This window comes from Xiphophorus couchianus, chromosome 7 (assembly GCF_001444195.1).
Source record: "Xiphophorus couchianus chromosome 7, X_couchianus-1.0, whole genome shotgun sequence".
Classification (NCBI taxonomy): domain Eukaryota; kingdom Metazoa; phylum Chordata; class Actinopteri; order Cyprinodontiformes; family Poeciliidae; genus Xiphophorus; species Xiphophorus couchianus.
The window spans coordinates 31,982,406-32,001,081 of NC_040234.1; the positions used below are offsets into that span (position 1 = coordinate 31,982,406).

Here is an 18,676-nt window from a genome sequence, read left to right on the forward strand (position 1 = left end):
TAAAAACATACATATTTTTGTCCTCCTCCTTTAAAAAGACAGTATAGATTTTGGCTCAAAGTTGTTGCTGCAAAAAAAGCGAAATAAAACAAACAAAAAAAAACTGGACAGATAATAGAAAAGAAACATTTGGTCAACAAGCACTTGTTACCATTGGTTCGTTTTTTCTCTAGTTGTGATTAATTTATCTCATACTGGTTTGCTGAAGTCTCAAAGCCTTAGACATGGGACTTTGTGACTGCTTAAGATGTTAATGAAGCAGAGGAGTAAAGAAGATGCTCTTGGTTTTCTGTTAAATTCTCTTCCTCATCTCTTATGTGCAACAGCACAGTTTCCAGAACACAGTCAGCTTTTTTTATCAGCTTGTTCAGCTTTTTTACTTCCCAGCTTCAGATGTTGCTACCCTAACTGCAGATGATATTTCACTCACAAGATTTATTGATGGCATGCAGCATCTTGGTGCGAGGCCTGAAGAACCTAAAGACTGAACAGGAAGTACAATTTCGTTGAAAGATTTACAGCTGTGACTAACTACATGTACTCTGTTTTTCATCCTAATGCATCTAGTTTTTTCTACGCATCTCGGTTCTGTGAGGTTTTTCCTCAGTGTTTGGTTTCAACCTACTTACATCACCAGTTGGCTTAGGAGATTTTTCTTGCACTGCAAAAAGCAGAAAATGTGCAAAATTCTAAGTACAGTTTAAATAAGACAAAACTAATATGCAAGTAACTTTTCTGCAACATGTGAGTTTGTTTTAAGTAAGTAATTTCTGAACATTAATGAAAAAGTTTGAGTTCCATGGGAAAATATCTTGTTATAAGTGAAACAATCTGCCAGTGGAACTAATACTTTTTAAAAAGAATATTACTGACTTATAATAAGCTCCTATATTTTGCATAAAAGTTACATGTGAAAAGGTTTTGTCTTATTTCAAGTGTAATAAGATAATTTGCCTAGAAACTAGATCAAAATACTCTGCTGAAAGGGAGTTTTTTTCTTCCCACCATGACCACATACTAGCTCAGTGTCACCAAATTAGCTGTCCTCTGTCACAAATGTTATGCTCAGAAAGGATTCATTCAAAATCAGGGACTCAATGTGTGTGTGTGTGTGGGGGGGTCAATGATTATATGTCAACATGCCTCTAATTTATTGGTATGAATTTCACTTATTGTGTATTTCTGTAATGTTGGAAATAAATTGGGAACTGCTTCTCTTTTTTTAAATTACATTAGCTGTGAATTGATGCTATATATATAAATTGAATTGAACCAATTTAACTAATACACCTGGATGTCTATCTTTTTTTTTTCTTGTACATAGTTTGTTGGTGTCTATAAATAAATATCCACATCTTGTATGCTTTTTAAGTTATCCAACTGAGTTTCACAGTTGTTATATCTTGTGTTATTTTGTAATAAATATGTAATATTATTTTTCTTGTGCTCTAAATGTGCTTGTATTGTGCAATATCTTGTTCTTGTACATGGTGCACTTTTAAAGCAATGACTCCAGTCCTCCCAAATTCTTGAGTGGACTTTTCAATTTTTTCTTCCACGTTTTTCCTTCCACTCAACTTTCCTCATATATGGGTGGATACAGCACTATGTGAACTGCTATGTTCACACAGAACTGTGAACTATTATGTTCACATAGTGCTGTTACAGAACAATAGAATATGTAAAAGAATATTGTTTTTCTTTAGGCTTAAGCAATCTTCAAATGACCAGACCGACTGAATTTAGAGTTTCCAATGGCTGTAAACTATGATAATAACTATAAGTGAGTGTCCTCTATTACTCATCGGTTCAGGACATCACAGGCCGTTAACAGCCGCCATGATATCGTGTTATTTAGCTATGACTCGTTTGTATTTGAAAAAGATGCGTTTCCCTTTAAATGTCGCAGCTGAGCGCAACCAGGAAGCAGCGCAGCGATCCGAGCCCGATCGTCCATCATCAACAGGCTTGTTTATGTCCTGCTCTCTCTTGTCCTCTGCGCTGCTGGCTCATTTTTTCTTTTAGTTTTTAATAAGTGAAGTGAAAGTAAAGGGGTTCGGTTTGGCTGCGTGAACTCTGCGGAAGCATGGCGGACGGTCCAGCCGCTGATGTTGACGAGTCGCCCAGTATCATTTTCCCCCCGCTCATCACTGTGTCCGACCTGCCCAGCACTGCTGCAGGTAAACTGACGGCGGTCTGACTCATTACACACACACACACACACACACACACACACACACACACTGCTTCTTTAAGGTTTTGATGCTGCAGTCAGACGTTTACATACACTCTTCATGGCGTATTAATTAGAGGCTTTTAATAACGGATGAATGACAGGAATCATTATATAGCTGCATTGATCATTTTGTAACACGTTTAAGTATATCGAGATAGCATAAGATAATAACCATCTGCCTAACGGTGTTTTTTATTCTCCGTTTTGGCGCATGGAGGCATGCTGTGGTATCTGGAGCAGCAGAACCTTTAAGTCCTGTTCCTTTATGAGGTGGGGCCTTCATGGGTCTGCCTTGTTTGTCTGGCATACCCCACAAACACACGAATGGAGATCTGACTCCTCAAACTGATAGTTTTCAGTCCAGTCTTGCCCAAACCATAACACTGCCTCTGCTGGCTTTCCATAGTCCACGTTTTCAGACAAACTCAAGGTCCAGGGGCCATAGCTTTTTATGTGGCCCTCTGGAGTGTAGAGGGCCACATAAAAAGAACTGTAACAGTTGTGTGTTTAATATTAATATGCTATGTATTGCAAATTTTTTGCTCAGGTCCCTCTTGAAAATGAGATCTAGATCTCAACGGGGTTTACCTGATTAAATAAAGGAAAAAAATATATATATTATTTTATCAATAATATCAATGCGGTTTTACCTATATTGTGCCAAATTATATTATAAGTAGAGCGCGTAAGATAAAAATTTTGTGATTGAATGTGAGATATAAACTCTCAATACCACAATTGATTATTTGTTCACAGAAATATATGCGGTCATGTCAGTTTCACTGCACAGTCAGAAAGACAGTGACACAGAAATACAGTTTTTGAGCAGAACTGAATGAAAAGTGTGTGTGTCAGAACACCCACATCCCCACAGGTGTGATGCAGAGTTCTCTCATTCCGTTTCCTCGGTCTGTCTGCTTGTCCATCAGGTCGTAACCTGAAGGAATGGCTCCAGGAGCAGTTCTGTGACAAACCACTAGATCAGGATGACATGCGGCTCCACAACGCTGCTTACGTGGGCGACCTGGACACCCTGAGGAACCTGCTGCAGGAAGATGACTTCAGACGGTGAGGCCAGCTGACTGCTGGACTGATCGAAGAACAACACCTAATCTATGCTGTAGTTCTCAGGTTTTGCAAATTCCCAGAGAAAACAACTGAAAGATTACAGAGAAAATACAAAAGCTGTGTGTTGTCTATGTTTTAGTTTTAGAGAATATCAGATGTGACGTATTACTCTTCTTATGGCACATTTTCTGGTGTTACTTTGAGTGGTACCATTTTTTAAAAACAATCATAAAACTCAAATTTTTTGGTTTCAGGCGTATTAATGAGAAGTCGGTGTGGTGCTGTGGTTGTCTGCCCTGTACGCCCCTGCGGATCGCAGCGACAGCCGGACACGCTGCCTGCGTAGCCTACCTGATCGCACAGGGAGCTGAAGTGGACCTGGTCGATGTCAAAGGTCAGACGGCGCTCTACGTAGCGGTGGTTAACGGTCACCTGGACTGCGTTCGGATCCTCCTGGAAGCCGGCGCCGATCCTAACGGGAGCCGCCACCACCGCAGCACCCCGCTGTACCACGCGGCGCGGGTCGGGAGGGTTGACATCCTGCAGGAGCTCATCAGGTGAGACGAAGCAACATACAAACCTCTTACTTTGACCTCCAGCAGATTTATAGGTGTATTATATCCTACAAATAAAATTTGTTTTTACTTTATAATTACTGTACTGTGCTGAATTACTCTAATTTACTAATTATATTTTTAATCATGTTTCCTCTTGACATCCTCTTGTTATTTTCCCATTACAACAATAATTTCAATGTATTTTATTAGATTGTAGATGTTCTTTAAAAAAAAAAAAATCCTAAATGAAAGTTAGTGTGTTGTTTATTTTTTGTATTCAGCCCCCTGATTCAATGCTTTGTAGACCAGCTTTGCATTGACATGTTTCTCCATTATCATTTGGAAAATAGTTCAGATAAGACTTGCTTTGTAAGACTTGCTTGTTTATTAGTCTGGACTTTGATTGGGCCCTTTTGACACATGAGTATAATTCAACTTAAACCAGCTTTTTTTTTTGTATCAAATATGGACTTTGAACTGTATCTGGATCAGACAGCAGGTCAAGTCAAAACCATTCATCAGTGTAGATAATGTGGGCAGATTTGTGGAATTGGACATATAAAAATTGGAATATCCTAAAATTTGGTAATTAGTGCTTTTCTGTGACTGAGCGATAGAAGAGTGTGTGTCCTGTCTGCTGCTCTCTGTCAGCCTATGTGTGTGTGTGTGTGTGTGATGTGACCTGGTCAGCCAAGGCTCAGGTCTCCCTCAGACGTGCTGCCGAGTGAGAGAAACCTGATCCCAACGTAGCACGCTGCTGCTACACCAGTCACTTCCAAATACAATGAGCATAGCAGAGTGCTTAGTCTGTGAAACAGGAAAACGGCTCTGTCTGTAAGTTTGTCAAAGGTCCAATAATTAATGAATTATTGGAACCTCAAAGAAAACCAGTTAACAGCCAGAACATATCAACACAGAGTGAACAAGCTAGCATTGACAGCCATTTCTACAAATGCGTCCCTCATCAAAGAGCCTTGGTGGTGGAAGGTGTGCGTTTACTGAAGGCTTACTTTCTCCAGACTTTTGGAACTTCTGGTTTTCTTTCATTTTATTCTGTACATTTACTTCCGTCCATCCTCTCGTCAGCTCTGACCAGCTTCCCCAAAGCATGATGTTTAACAGTGTGAATGGTGTGTTCAGGATGTCTGGAAATGTTAGTTTTTCATCACACTTTGCATTTTGTATATGCATAAAAATTCAGTTTTATTTGGATCTTACCAGAGCATACTCCTCCACATGTTCTATGCAACAGTTGTCCTGTAGACAAATTCTCCAACCTGTGCTGTTTACTTCAGAAGCTTTGGAGTTTTTGTTTCTTTTCTAATTGATGCTATGCTTGCTCAGTTTGAATTTGAGATATTGTTGTAATTTTTAAACTTACATTCCATACAAAACAAAACAAAACAGTTATTTCTACTGTATCAGACACTATTTTGAAGTACACAAAATCTTTTTTTTTTAATAATTCATTTATATCAATGACAGGACAGTGACAGCTTCCTTATCATAGATTAATGATAATATTGAAGATTGTTTATTATGAAGCCAGACAGTTATGAGATATGTGGCTTTTTAAAACATCAGTTTTAGTTTTCTTTCTGTTCTCATTGCCCTAAATTGCATTCATAAAACCATGCAACTTTTCTTGTATCTTTCTAGATTCAATGCCGATGTTGACATGGACCACCAGCTGGGTCCCCGGCTCCTCCTCAGTGCTCGAACCCTTAGCACCCTGGTGGTGTGTCCTCTCTACATCAGCGCTGCCTACCATCATCTCGAATCTTTCCGTTTGCTGCTCCAAGCCGGCGCGCAGCCCGACTTCAACTACACGGGGCCCGTCTGCCAAGAGGCCCTGACTCGGGGCCTCGCCTCCTGCCTGCTCGACGCAGTGCTGCGACACGGATGCGAGGTGAGCTTCGTCCACCTGCTGCTGGACCATGGCGCAGACCCAGCGCTGGTCCCATGGGAGCAGGTGGCACTGGAAGCACCAAACCGAAGGAAGGTGGATCCGGAGGCACTCAGGGTGTTCCTGGAAGCAAAGAGTGAGTGGAACTAGTTTGCAAGTGTGTAGACATTAATGGAGAGCTCATTTAGCAAGGGTTTTAGCTGCTGTTGTGTTAGTTCATTTATAGAAACTTGTTACATAGGTGTAAACATGAGAAATAGATAATGCAATATGAAATAATACTTTTGCCATCCTGTTGTATTTATTTATATTTTAAGATCAACTGACCATCTTGGAATGAGCGTTCAATGATTTCTGATGGTCCCCAAGAAGTCAAATACATATTAGCTGAATTAGTCAAAAAATAGGTCGAGCAGTCTTCAGTTGGAGCCACTTTAAGTATTCAGTTTGCTAAAGTCAGTCATTAGGGCAGAGTGTCTTAATAGTGCACTATCAGATTAAATAATGTTATTAGAGAGTCATTACTAAGACTTTTAAAGAACACATTCTGGACAACCGCGACGAGGACTCTAACCTTTACGCCACGTGACGTCACATTATGAATAATTTCTAAACCTTTATCCTTTGACTCTTTTGTGCAGCCACTTAGCCGCCTTTGTTTTTATTTTTCCTTGACAGAAAACCCTCATAGGCTCACACATCTGTGTCGCATCCAGATCCGCAGAACGATGGGCAAAAGTCGTCTGAACCACATAGCTTCGTTACCACTACCAGAACCCATCAAGAACTTCCTGCTGCACCGAAACTGACGTTTGTTCATCGTAACCCATGCGGGTAAAAAAAAAAAAGAATAAAAAATCTTAGTAAGTCCCAAAGACAAGCTGTTGTTTGCTTTTTACTTTATAAAAAATAGACATTTATTTTCTAAATGTTTGGAAGTTAAAAGTTCTGGATTAACCTTCTGTCACTGTAAGGATTTTTACAATTATTTTCTTTCTTAAATTAACAAAGGAGCCTTAGCCATGTCTGAACTTGTGAAAACTGTGTCTTACAACAAATGTTTTCTTTCAAATCACAAAAATGTATCGTGGCTCTAGTTCAGGTTAGGTGTAAAAACTACTGAATGAATTAGCCTGAATCAAGAGTAAAGTTCTCATTTGTAGAAGTGTGATTCAGCTCCTTTAATTGCTCTTTTACATTCATGTAAACTATGGCTTTATCCAATTATCTATTAAATATTTAAGGTTTTATCTTTTGTAAAGTGTTGCTACAGGCGGCTGTAATGGCTGAAGGTAGCAAAACATCTTATATAATTTCATCTCTAAAATGACAATAAAAAGAACACTGGTACGTTCCCCACTTGTTAATTAAGATTATAAACCCTGAAGCCGGTTACATTTTCATGTTGTGGAGATCTAAATTATGTTTTATTAATTACCACCAAAACACACTTGCTAAAAATGTTCTGCTGTTTGATGGTGGTATTGCACTTTTGTTTTTCTATACACAAGTGTTTATGAAGTTAACCTCCTTTTGCTTCTTCATGTTAATACTACAGGTTTAATGGTAAACTTAACAATTTAAGTTGGGAAAGCAGATTACTTTTTGGATCACCATTTGATATCATACCCCTGAAAGGAAAAAATAAATGCAAAACCCAGGTTTCTTTTCAGTTTATATAATTTTGGGCTAAACTTCATTATTCATACAGCTACAAATCATTATCACCTACCATTCTTGCATTGGGTTGGTGTAGAGTGCTGTAGATAGAGTGCTGTAGATAGAGGCTTAACCAAACATGGTGTCTTTTACTAGGCTTTTTCAGCTGGTGTATTCTGCTAGTGATGGCTTAGTTAATTGCAATTACCAATTTGTGCCACTAGATGGTGTTGCATCTTTACAAAGCAATTCCTTTACATAAACATTTTGCACTTTCTTAAATTGGTCTACCTTTGTGAATGAAAGAGCAAACTAAAGGAACATGATTCATACTGTAATACTGGTACCTGGAGAGATGTTTACATAATAGACATTATTACTACATGTCAGTATACTGAGAATAAACAGGATCCTGACCAACTTGTGACTGTGTAAGAAAATATATTACAAGTTCTTTTCTGTATCATTGACAATCTATAAAATATTGATAGAAGTGTTTTTAACTTTGTATTTATTAGCCAGGAAGCTGCCTTCTCTGGGAAATTGTGACATATGTTGTCTTCAGTGGAGGTCTGCTACTTTTTCTCAAATACTAACAATTAAATGTGGTGCATGTATAACATGTCAGTGTGTCTTGCTCAAAAATGTGTCATATTTGTTTGCAAACATTAAATCTGGTCTCAGATGATTCCTTGTTTGTTTTTTATTACCTTAAACATGTCGAGTCGTACAAGTTTTTGTGCTTCTTGGAGTTATTTTCGGATGCTTACTGTTCCTTTTTGATTTCTGTTACAAACCAAGATGAGACAAATCATCTGAGCCTGTGAAAATGATTGGGCTAACAGTCTATGGATTATAAATGATTATAATACAATGAAAAAGTAACACTATTAGCAGTCCCTAGATAGAGCTTTCCAGAATATTTGGAACAATAGAAAGTGTGCCTTTGTTATAATGTTCTCATGTGATCTCTGATAGTGTCATTTGAGTTATCTACCAAGAATATGGAAGAACAATGCAGAATATTCTTTATCCTCAGAGGTCTGAACACATACCAGGAATGTTTCATTTAGTAATAGATGAAACATCTATTGCTAGATATTTCTACATTGAATTAGTTGTACTATTTCAATGTAGAAGATTAGTTACACTACAGCCCTATTTTAAATGCAGGAAATAGACCCTTTTGCCCATTTGTACCCTGGCTTTGTACTCAATTCTTGCCATTTTGTTCAATTTTATATATATTTTTACTTGCATACTTAGGCTTGTGTGTCAGCTAATTTATCCATGATATTTTTGTTTGAATTTAGAGATATAAAATTTCTCAAATTTCATGTGAAATAAAATTTCATACTTTATTATCTTCTAAAAGTTTTGCTATAATATATTTCCACTGATTGAGTTAAATCATGACGTACGATTGGCTAAGAACTGTGACCAAAACAAAAAACATTGAGTGACTTCATACTGGTGAGCATTAGTAACTGTAGATGTAATCACATATTCCTACAACAGATTGTGAGTAAATTATAGACAATGGCTTTAAATAATCAAATCATTGTCAGAACTGAAGGGTAACTTCTTTTTCATACCTGAAGTTTTATTAATGCAAATTACATTAAAGTAGAAACATTTTAACCATGTTGTCCTTTTAAGGTAACACTTTATGTTGCACACAAGGCAGTTTCTCTTTTGCGTTTATCTTAACCAACATGCAACGTTCAAAATCTTTTGGGAAAATGGTCCAATTTAATACAAGCGTGAGAGAGGTCCGGATCAGGACATTTGATATTGTCGTGAAGTTGATAAATGTGTCATGCTGTTTGGAAAAGACCCCTGAAAAACTCCTGTTTTAGTAAAAACACTACGGGATCAGCCTGGGAACCCTGAAAGAAAGCAGCAGGGGGCAAAACAGCAGAGGAAAATTGAAGGTCCAAGTCCTAAAAAGGTCATGTTCAGACCAGGGAAGATGAGATGTAGAAGTTTTTGCATCTATCTTGGATGGAAGAAGATTTTCTGCTAATATCTTTTGGAAGAAATTAGGCTTTTCATCTAGTTAAACTCTCAAATGAGTCCTAACAATAGATGTACATTAATGGAAATGCCAGTTGTTAGAGTAAATAATATATCTGAGGTCTGTAGGTGGCACTGTTTTCCTTTCCAGTATAGCAGGCATCGCATCTCCTTCCCTCACTGCTCTCTTTTTGACTCTGCCTCTCTCTGCATCTTCCCTGTTGTCTCCTGACTGCAGAACCTCAACATGTGCCTTCAGGGCTAACAGTCTATGGATTATAAATCCATAGACTGTTCCTTTCTGATCTCATTAAAAGCAGGTTTTTCATTAGCAGAACTCACATTTAAAAACTGAATGAAAGAAGAACTGTTGGGGAAACCACTGTTTTCTTTCAAGAGCCAATTTTCTTTATATGACAGCTTATTTAGAAGGCACCCTGGTGTGCTGTATTTTTTTATTTAAGAGGTTTTGCATAAACGTCTTATATTGCCCAGAGTTTTTTAAACAAAATTGTGTGATGAGTCCCGGTCTGAAGGCTAAATTTTGTTTGTGACTTGTGCTAGAAAAGTACATTATTAAGATTATTGGAGTAGTGTTTATATTGGATTACGTAGAGAAACAGATCTGGTAAATGGTTTGCTTCCTCTCGAAATCACCAGCAGCCTGGAAAAGCTGAATACTGTTGTTCATTCCTAAGTTTATATGCACCACAAGCTGCAATCAAAGTCTCAACAGGCTCCACTAATATCGGCACAGCATTCCGCTTCTGCATGCAAGTCCATGTTAAAAGCACCGCGGCTTGATTCATGACCTTACCACAGCTTTGAGGTAGATTTCCTCTGATTCTGTGTTTCCATATAAAACCCTATGTCAGGGTGTAAATGCAGGTGTCTGGTTAGCATGTAGTATGGGTATTTCTTTATATTTTCCATTCATGAGGACAGTGCTTCTCATATTGGACAAAAGTTTGCAAACATTGAAGTTTTTCTTTGGACTTTAGCTCCTTTTTCTCTCACCTTTCTGCTTCCAGGAATGTTTATTTCTTGGATTTAATTATTTTAATTGATCTCTCTAAATTGCCCTTCGTAATGCATGTGTGTGTGTGTGTGTGTGTGCTTGTTTGTCCTGTATGGACCACCATACAGGACAAACACCATACATGGGCCACCATACAGGACAAACAAATAGTTTCCTACTGCAGGCTAGGTAACGCGACCTTTCCACAAAAACTCATTTAAAAATTAAGAACTACTCTTTAAAGCATAAAAAGTCACCTAGAAGCTCAACAGAAAAAAACAGTTTTAGCCGAATTGGCTTTGTGCTATTTTGGTTATTTTTCTGAGAGCCCACAGAAAGGCATGTTTGTCAGGGTGCTAGGTAGCTTAAGTGATAGAGCGGGCACCATGTGCAGAGGCTGTAGTACTTGACGTGGTTGTCCTTGATTCAATTCCTGGTCTCAGGCTTTTTGCAGCATGTCTTCTCCTTCTGTCTCCTTCACCTTTCCTGTCAAATTTACTGTTAAAAAAATGTACACGATTAGCTGACTTTACATCAGTGAGATCCTCTATCAGGTCTTTGGTAGATAAATAATATTTGTGAGTAATGTCATTGAGAAAAACAAAACATTCAAACAGAGACGGGTTTTAAGTCTGACATTTCTTCTTTTGTCCTTGTTTTGCTTGGCATCTTTCCTGATGGTTTAAAGCAACAGGCTTCCATGAGCAAGTGCAAAGACTGGAATGATAATGTATAAATATAGCAGACAATGTTCCAAAGACATAGCTTAAAAGCTGGAGAATTGCAACCCAAAATCACATAAACAAATTACAAGAGAGGCATAAAGGAGATGATGTAACATACTTTATATACTCTTGTTTTAATAAAGAAGGTCATAAAGAAGGTTAAAAACTTTATCATGCAGACTTGCTCCCCTGTCCAGTTAGGATTTGCCAAACGTTGTGTTTTGGATGATCTCATTCTTTAGGCAACCCGGAAGTAGTAATTACCTTGAATGAGCACATCACTCTGTGTTTACCACACACACACACATACACGTCCACACACACAATGTGCCTCTATGCCAGTGCAACACAATCTTCCTATTTTTACTCTTAACCACACAGCAACAGAAGTGGAATCAAAACCAAAGAAGATTAACGTGATTCGCAGAGAAGACATTAAACTGAGTTTGGTGTTTCTCGGTCCAAAGCAAGCAGTCTTTTTCCGCTTTGGCTCATTTCTGATCAGTCCAACAGGAAAGCCTGGGTGTGCATGGCTGAACCTGAATATATTGATCATTTTTCATTTTTCCTCGCGCTGCTACTTTGCAGCACATGTGGACCGCACGTCTGCCAGAGCTTTTCCTCCGCTAAGACCGTCATGCTCTATAAACCACTCAATCAGTGCTCAAGCGCAACACAAACAGGGAATTCCTTCAGTTTTTGCAGATATAATTAAGAGGTACATGGTTAGAAATGCAGAAAGAATCTTCACTAATAAAAGTGTGCTTTAATTAAAGACCTCAGAAGGGCTTAATGACCTTTAATCTGACTGAGTTCCAAAGGAGCCGGTAGTTGTGAAATGTGGCAAAGCCAGGAAGGATGTGAAGTGATTGCTTCTGTAATTACTGTCACAGTCTGTAACTGGGGTCTTATACTTAATTAGTTCCCTCTCATTTGGGCCATGTTTAGTAATTGTGTATGTGTGTTAGAGCTTGAACTGCTGGATCTGCTTTTCAGGAGTAAAGAAACTCTAGAAAGAAGGAAAGCCGAAAGCATCTGGCTTGAGAAATATTAAAAAAAAAGGTTGAGTTGGATCTCCAAGAAAGTCGTATTGCTTTACAGTGCCTTGAAAAATGATTGAAGATGTCTTTTGTTTTTGCTTTTTTGCTACACTTACAACATTAGCCCAAGATAACCTAAGTTAATACAACAAGCAAATTATGACTTCATTTCTTAATAGAAAAATGCTAGCCAAGTCACTTTGATAAACTACCTTTTCTAATTCATTTTCACGCGCCTCAGCCAGGTTCGATCCAAAACTCACTTCAACAGAACTTGTGCGACAACAAGAAGCAGATTAAAATAAGGTAAAAATTAACACATCATGCTCAGTTCAAGAAGAGATGAGAAACAAAGTCACAATGTGGAACTTTACCAGGAGTGAGCAGCCAACCAAAATTATGACTAAAGTGTATAAGCAACCCAGAAGAGCATTTGAAGCACTTCAGACTTCGCTTTATGTCAGTGAAGGTCAGAGATAATAAATTAATAAGAAACAAACTAGTAAAAACAAGGCATCTATGGAAGAGTTTCAAAGTGAAAACCTCTGCTGACCAGAAAGAACGCAATGACTCGTTTGGCACAAAACGTTTTGATGAGTCCCAAGACTCTTGAGGGATATTTCTGTGGATGGATGAGACAAAAGTGGAACTTTCTGAAAGGTGTACGTCCAATTACATCTGACTTACAACTAATGAAGCATTTCAGAAAAAGAACATCGGGCCTACAGATGACTGGAGACTGAGTTTCTGCTTCAGGACCTGGATGACTTGTAGCATTGGATGGAGCCATGTTGGTCTCTGGCAGAAAGTCCGAAAAGAGAACTCTTCATCATCTGTTTGTGACTGTAAGCTCATGCTCTTAAAAGAAAAGGGGTTGGAGTGGCCTAGTCAAAGTCTTGAATCCAGTTGAGATGCTGTTGGATAATCTTAAGCACAAAGTCCTCTTATTTGCCTGAACTAAAACAAATATCCAAAGACGAGACAAAATTCTTTCACAGAGATGTAAAGACGTATTGCCTGTTAATGTAAACACTTGATAGCAGTTGCACAATCAGTTAATAGGGGTAATTACTTTTCTACAAGTATTTTTTCACAGATTTATTTAGAGGCAGCAGTACTGGGGAAGAAGCAAAGGGGTTAATGATCAGGCCAATGACTTTTTGACTAGGCCAATACAAAACTTTCATTTTGTTTAACCATTACAAGGTGGGCTGGTTGATGTACTTCTCTGTTAACTTTGTTTCCATACACATCAGCCTCTCACAGTAATGGTTGCAGGATATAATGCATGTTTTGTCTGTTTTATTTGAATTTGTAAATCCAAGTCCCTATTGGACTGGACAATGAATGTAGATTTCCTGTTACATGCCCAAACAGAGGTTTTGTCCATTATTTATTACTGCGGTGGATATCTGAGTGGGTCAGTTCATAGCACCATGATAGTGGCCATTACACCTAACCATCCATGATGAATTGCTTCCATAGGGCTTTGCTACTCATGGGAAGGATTTTCCACCATGGAGAACATCCTGTGGCTGCCAGTGGAAATGGGCTTGTGTTGGATGAGGAACAAAGCTGTGGAGCTGTCGTGGCCGATGAGGTTGGAGGGGACTGTGGTTGGGGGTGGGCATGGGGTCCCACTCCTCCTCTTCTTCTTCCGCCTTCTTTATGTCCCCAACCCCCACAAAATGAACCAAAACCCATCAGGCATTTTCCCAAACCACTGCTTGACAACAGCCTATGTAGAAGAAACCCCGTTCAAACAGAAGAGGGACGAAGAGGAAGAGAGTCATTCGCCACTGTGGGAATCTTGTAAACTGTGCTTTCCTGAGGCCTTGGGAATCCCACACAAGAGCTGGAACCTGCGGGCATGGAAAACGGGCTGTGTCCCCTGAGAGAGGTTGAAAACAACACTGTTTGATCACTAGTAATATATATATATATATATGAGAGTGACACTATTTGTTTTCTTTTAAACCTACTTCAAAATAGGTTTGTTGAGTGAACCATAAAAAACTCTAATTGCTGCTGGAGCCTGCAATGATTTTTTTTTTCTAACTAACCTTACCAACATGAATTTATAATCCTGGACCAGCATCTGTCATGAAAACCACATTAAGGAGGAGTTAGTGATAGACTGAAGGAAGAATCGGAAATTGTTCATGTTTTTCTAACAGGCTTAACTTCTGCTTGCGACAGGGGATTTTGTATGAAATCCTTGTCTAATATCTTCAATTTTTCAAATATTTCTGCCAAAAAGTACATTTACCAGTACAGTTTCACAAGATTGCTGAAAAATCTTTAATAATTCAATTCAATGTCTTAGACATTGGAACTTGGATCTATAAATGATGATGCACACCAAGCTAACTATATTTTGTAATGCAATTCAATAATAACCCAACCTCAAGGCTTATCCATGTATTTATCCATGTATTTATGTACCATCGTGCTCAGAGGCAAAGGTTGTACACTGTTTTAATGACAAATGAAACACCAGAAGTAACTGTTCACCACTGTATTTAAGACCATGTAGAATTTTAAGGTTGTGGTTGAAGAGGGACCCAAGACTTTATATAAATACAAAACCATCAATCACATAAAAAATTATGAGCGCTCATTTGAATAACACATATACAATTTTTTTAAATGTAAATAACTGGTCTGATGCAAATTAGCATAATTAGGCAAAAAGTACATTTACCAGTACAGTTTCACAAGACACATAACTGTGTCTAATTTTAAACATAGCAGTGAATTTTCAACTCTTATGAATGTATAATATTTTACAGATGCTGCTGTTCCCCGTTAGGTCTTTGAAAATGACTTACATCCCATCGTCCAACCCATTCTGGTCCATCATTACGGTGTTTTTTGTTTGTTTTAATTAAAAATATTGCGGCATCGTGTGGCACAGGGATTAGGTGAACAACTGTATGGTAAGTTTTAAAATTTCTATTCGATGAAAACATTTCAATATGACAACATCTGAAAAAGTTTGAGTAACGAAAACCTTTCACTGCTTGAGAAATTTTACTAAGTTAACACAAATTGACTCTGAAATAACAAAGTTGGAAGATATCCAATAAAAGCCTGTTTAAGTAATGTTAAATAGTTTACATTAATAAAGAGGGCTGCTGAATGTTGGAGGATTCTAGTAAATGTAAAATGATAACCACTAATATTCTTCTTTTCTTCTTCTTTTGGATGGACATTTAGAAAAACTCCATTAACTATTTCCCAGGAGCTAAGAAGCTCCCAGATCTGCGGAAACAAGAAGGAGAGGAGAAGATAAGCATATAGGGAAAGATTTGAGGGACATATATAACATATTCTTCATGTGGTACGCGGCTTTTACATCTGCTTCAGGGCATGGTCCCTTGTTTTGGGATCATGCAACTTGTGTGTTTGAAAGGATCATATAATAAGAGGATATACAGTAGAATATATTTTTGACATTCTTTAAGTTAGAAGTTTATTAAGAGGTGTTTAAAATGTACATGTGTAAAGATAACTAACTATAGACACTAACTATAGACATCTTTGCATAATAACATACAATAATCTTTATATAATAAAGTTTGAAAAGTGAACAATTCAGGAGCTATAGTTCTCTTTGCATATTTAAAAGAGACCTGCGGCTGCATCATAAATTAGCTCTTTTTTTTACATTCTTCTCCCATTTTATTTATTTTCAAATGTCAAACTGATGCAAAAACTGATGCAAATGAAACTATTTTAATCTACTGTTATTCTGTTTGCAGAAAATGAGTCCATTGTTGAAGAGCTCAGTACTTCATCCTAATGCATGATGATTTATAAATGTGTGGTGGGAATAGAGAGCGTAGGCCTGGATCAGTACAGATTGCGTGACCATGAAGCCAACTTCCTGTCCTTAGTGAATTCCACGGAGAAGTGTGCGGCTCCGTCGATTTTTAGTCCTTCTTCTCCAGTCCCAGCATGCAGGCAAATGAAATTTCTGTGTGAGTGTGACTTGATTTATGTTTGCAGGAGACATCTTTTGCTCCATGACATCCCAGAGAGACTAATGTCAGAGGTTATGGCAGCCAGTATATTTACTGATGCACAGGAACTGATGTAACTGCCCCAGTTGCCTTTAAAATCTGGGTGTGACTCCAGTCACACTTGGATGCAATATTATATGAGAGAAATAGATAACCAGGATGGATAAACAAAATATGCAGTTACTCCTGCGAAATCCTAGTCAACCTTCACATATGGCTCAACAGGAAGCAAAAGGGCTAAAAAATTAAGCCTGTAAGAGATACTAGAACTGTAATATTAATTTGCCAATCAAATAATTAGGCCAATCAATCGACAACGTTCAAATTAAACTTTTTTAGGGAATGATCAGTATTATTACTTTTAAAAAGACCAGGAACCTAATTTATTTTTCAGTGCTATGATTTTCTTATCAAACCACAATATAAAAAAATAACTACATGTAGATTTACATTAATTAATTAGACACAACTAAGCAAAAGGAGAAACAAAGAACAAAATGTGCCATACTGAGAGGAACAAAGGCTGTCTTATTCAATAGATTAACATCCAATAGTTATCCAGACTTCATTGTGCATCCATTACGACAAGATTTATTGTTAATGAAAGTATTGCAGCTGGTGTTGCAACATGTCTTAAAATTACATTAATTTATTCTCTGAACGTTTTGTTAATGAAATCACATTTCCAAGGGAATTAGGAGCAGATTATGGGAGATTATAAATGTCTTAGATATCTCGAAAGTTTGGCCACCTGAGGCATTTAAATATAATGAATTTAATTAGCAGTTATAAACCAAGTTAATGGGATAAAACACAAAAGATGACCTTTTTCAAAGGACAGATTCGCAAATTAAAGGCATTTAGGATCTTATAAATTTGTCTCTAAAATTTAAAAGGTTTGTGGTTTCCTAGGTTTTGCTACCAAGATTAGCTGGACGTTTTCTGCCACTGGGGAGAGTTCAAGAGCTTCTATTTACAGAGCCCATAAAGTTCTACCATAACCACCCACACATTCAATCAGTCAGAATGTTTTTATTAATTTACTTTTGGGAAACTGACATGCTTCTTCAAAGTCAGTCTACTTTATTGTCAACTTGCCTCACCCTTGTTCAGCTAATGAACCAGGTCCTCGATGATGTATTTGATACTCCTCACTCTCTCCACATTAGTGCCTTTGATGGTCAGTGTTGGGTGTTGGGTGTTGTTAACTCCAAGGAAGTCAACAATCTTCTTGATCTTGCTGGGATTCAGCAGGAGGCTGCTGTCTCTGTGCCATGTGGTAGGAGGTTGACTTACACCCTCTAGTTGTTTGTTCTTAGGGATGAAACCCTACAGAGTTGTGTCTTCTGGAAACTTCACCATGTGATTAGTGCTGTAGGTTTTGTGCAGTTGTGCGTCACCAGGGCGAAGAGCAGGAGATTGAGCTCACATCCTTGGGATGCCCTGTGATCTGTGTGATGTTGCTTGACGTGTTGTTGCCAGTGAGAGCTCGTGGCCTCTCACTGAGAAAGTCCAGCAGTCAGTTACAGAATGAGGTGTTGGGGCCCCAGTTGGTTTAGTTTGCAGATGAGCTGTTGTGGGGTTATGGTGTCAAATGCTGGACTTATTCTCACATACGAGATAATGCATTTTCCCCAAACTCTTCAATAATGTGTGTGAAGAAAACCAGTTATAAACATAAACATGTAATGATGATTTTTCCTAGTTTGGATGAAAATAGATTGACATTGAAGAAAAGAGTGAACATTTTCTGCAGTATGTCCTGAATATCAGGCTACCATGAGTTAGTTTCTATGTAATGCAATATTCATAGGTGGTACAAAGCAGTAAAAACAACTAAAAACATTTATAAGAAGAATTAATTTATCCCAAGTGCAATAATGTTTCTCAATTGCTGACCATTATTCAGACGTGAAGTTGTGTCCATTTCTGGTTTGAAAGTTTATGATTATGCATTGTGAGTGTTTTAATCATCATGCAAACCCAAAGACAAAATACATTTGTAGACAAGATTATTATTGTTATTATTATTTTATCAACTTTTAAACGTTGATCTCTCCAATCCTACATTAGATTAAAACCCATACAAACTAGTATTGGATATATGATTACAATAAGTACAACCTTTTTTTTCTTTTTTTTTTTTTTTTTACGTAGAAAGATCTAAATTTAAATTGATTTACAACTTTTACCTCTCTGCTTGAGGAAACCCAAAACCCAAAATGAGTCCCAAAGATAAATATCTACAGGCAGAATTTCTTCCTCCAGCTCCTCTCCAAGCTATCCGTGTCCCCTTCTGTGGTTTCTAGAGCCAGGCAGCCATTAGGAAAGCCCATCTCTTTAATCAGTTTCCTTGCGGAGGTACTGTGGGACGCTCTGTGGACCGCAGTATGTTTCCTCTTTTATTTTCTCCACCACTAGCACAC

The 18,676-nt window shown here is 37.9% G+C and overlaps 1 protein-coding gene across 1 annotated transcript; it reads left to right on the top strand.

Annotated features, from left to right (window-relative positions):
• The first annotated feature begins 1,857 nt into the window (after positions 1 to 1,857).
• On the top strand, positions 1,858 to 8,114 carry asb1 (ankyrin repeat and SOCS box containing 1). Its single transcript, XM_028022834.1, has 5 exons — positions 1,858 to 2,180; positions 3,166 to 3,304; positions 3,559 to 3,861; positions 5,521 to 5,903; positions 6,446 to 8,114. Exons 1-5 carry the CDS (start codon positions 2,087 to 2,089, stop codon positions 6,574 to 6,576), a joined length of 1,050 nt encoding a protein of 349 aa, XP_027878635.1. The 5' UTR covers positions 1,858 to 2,086; the 3' UTR covers positions 6,577 to 8,114.
• Positions 8,115 to 18,676: the final 10,562 nt, after the last annotated feature.

Coding starts and splice junctions, on each gene's coding strand:
- asb1 (XM_028022834.1), top strand. CDS start 2,087: ATGGCGGACGGTCCAGCCGCTGATGTTGACGAGTCGCCCAGTATCATT. Junction 3,862..5,520: donor ATCCTGCAGGAGCTCATCAG/GTGAGACGAAGC, acceptor GTATCTTTCTAG/ATTCAATGCCGATGTTGACA. Junction 5,904..6,445: donor GGTGTTCCTGGAAGCAAAGA/GTGAGTGGAACT, acceptor TTTCCTTGACAG/AAAACCCTCATAGGCTCACA.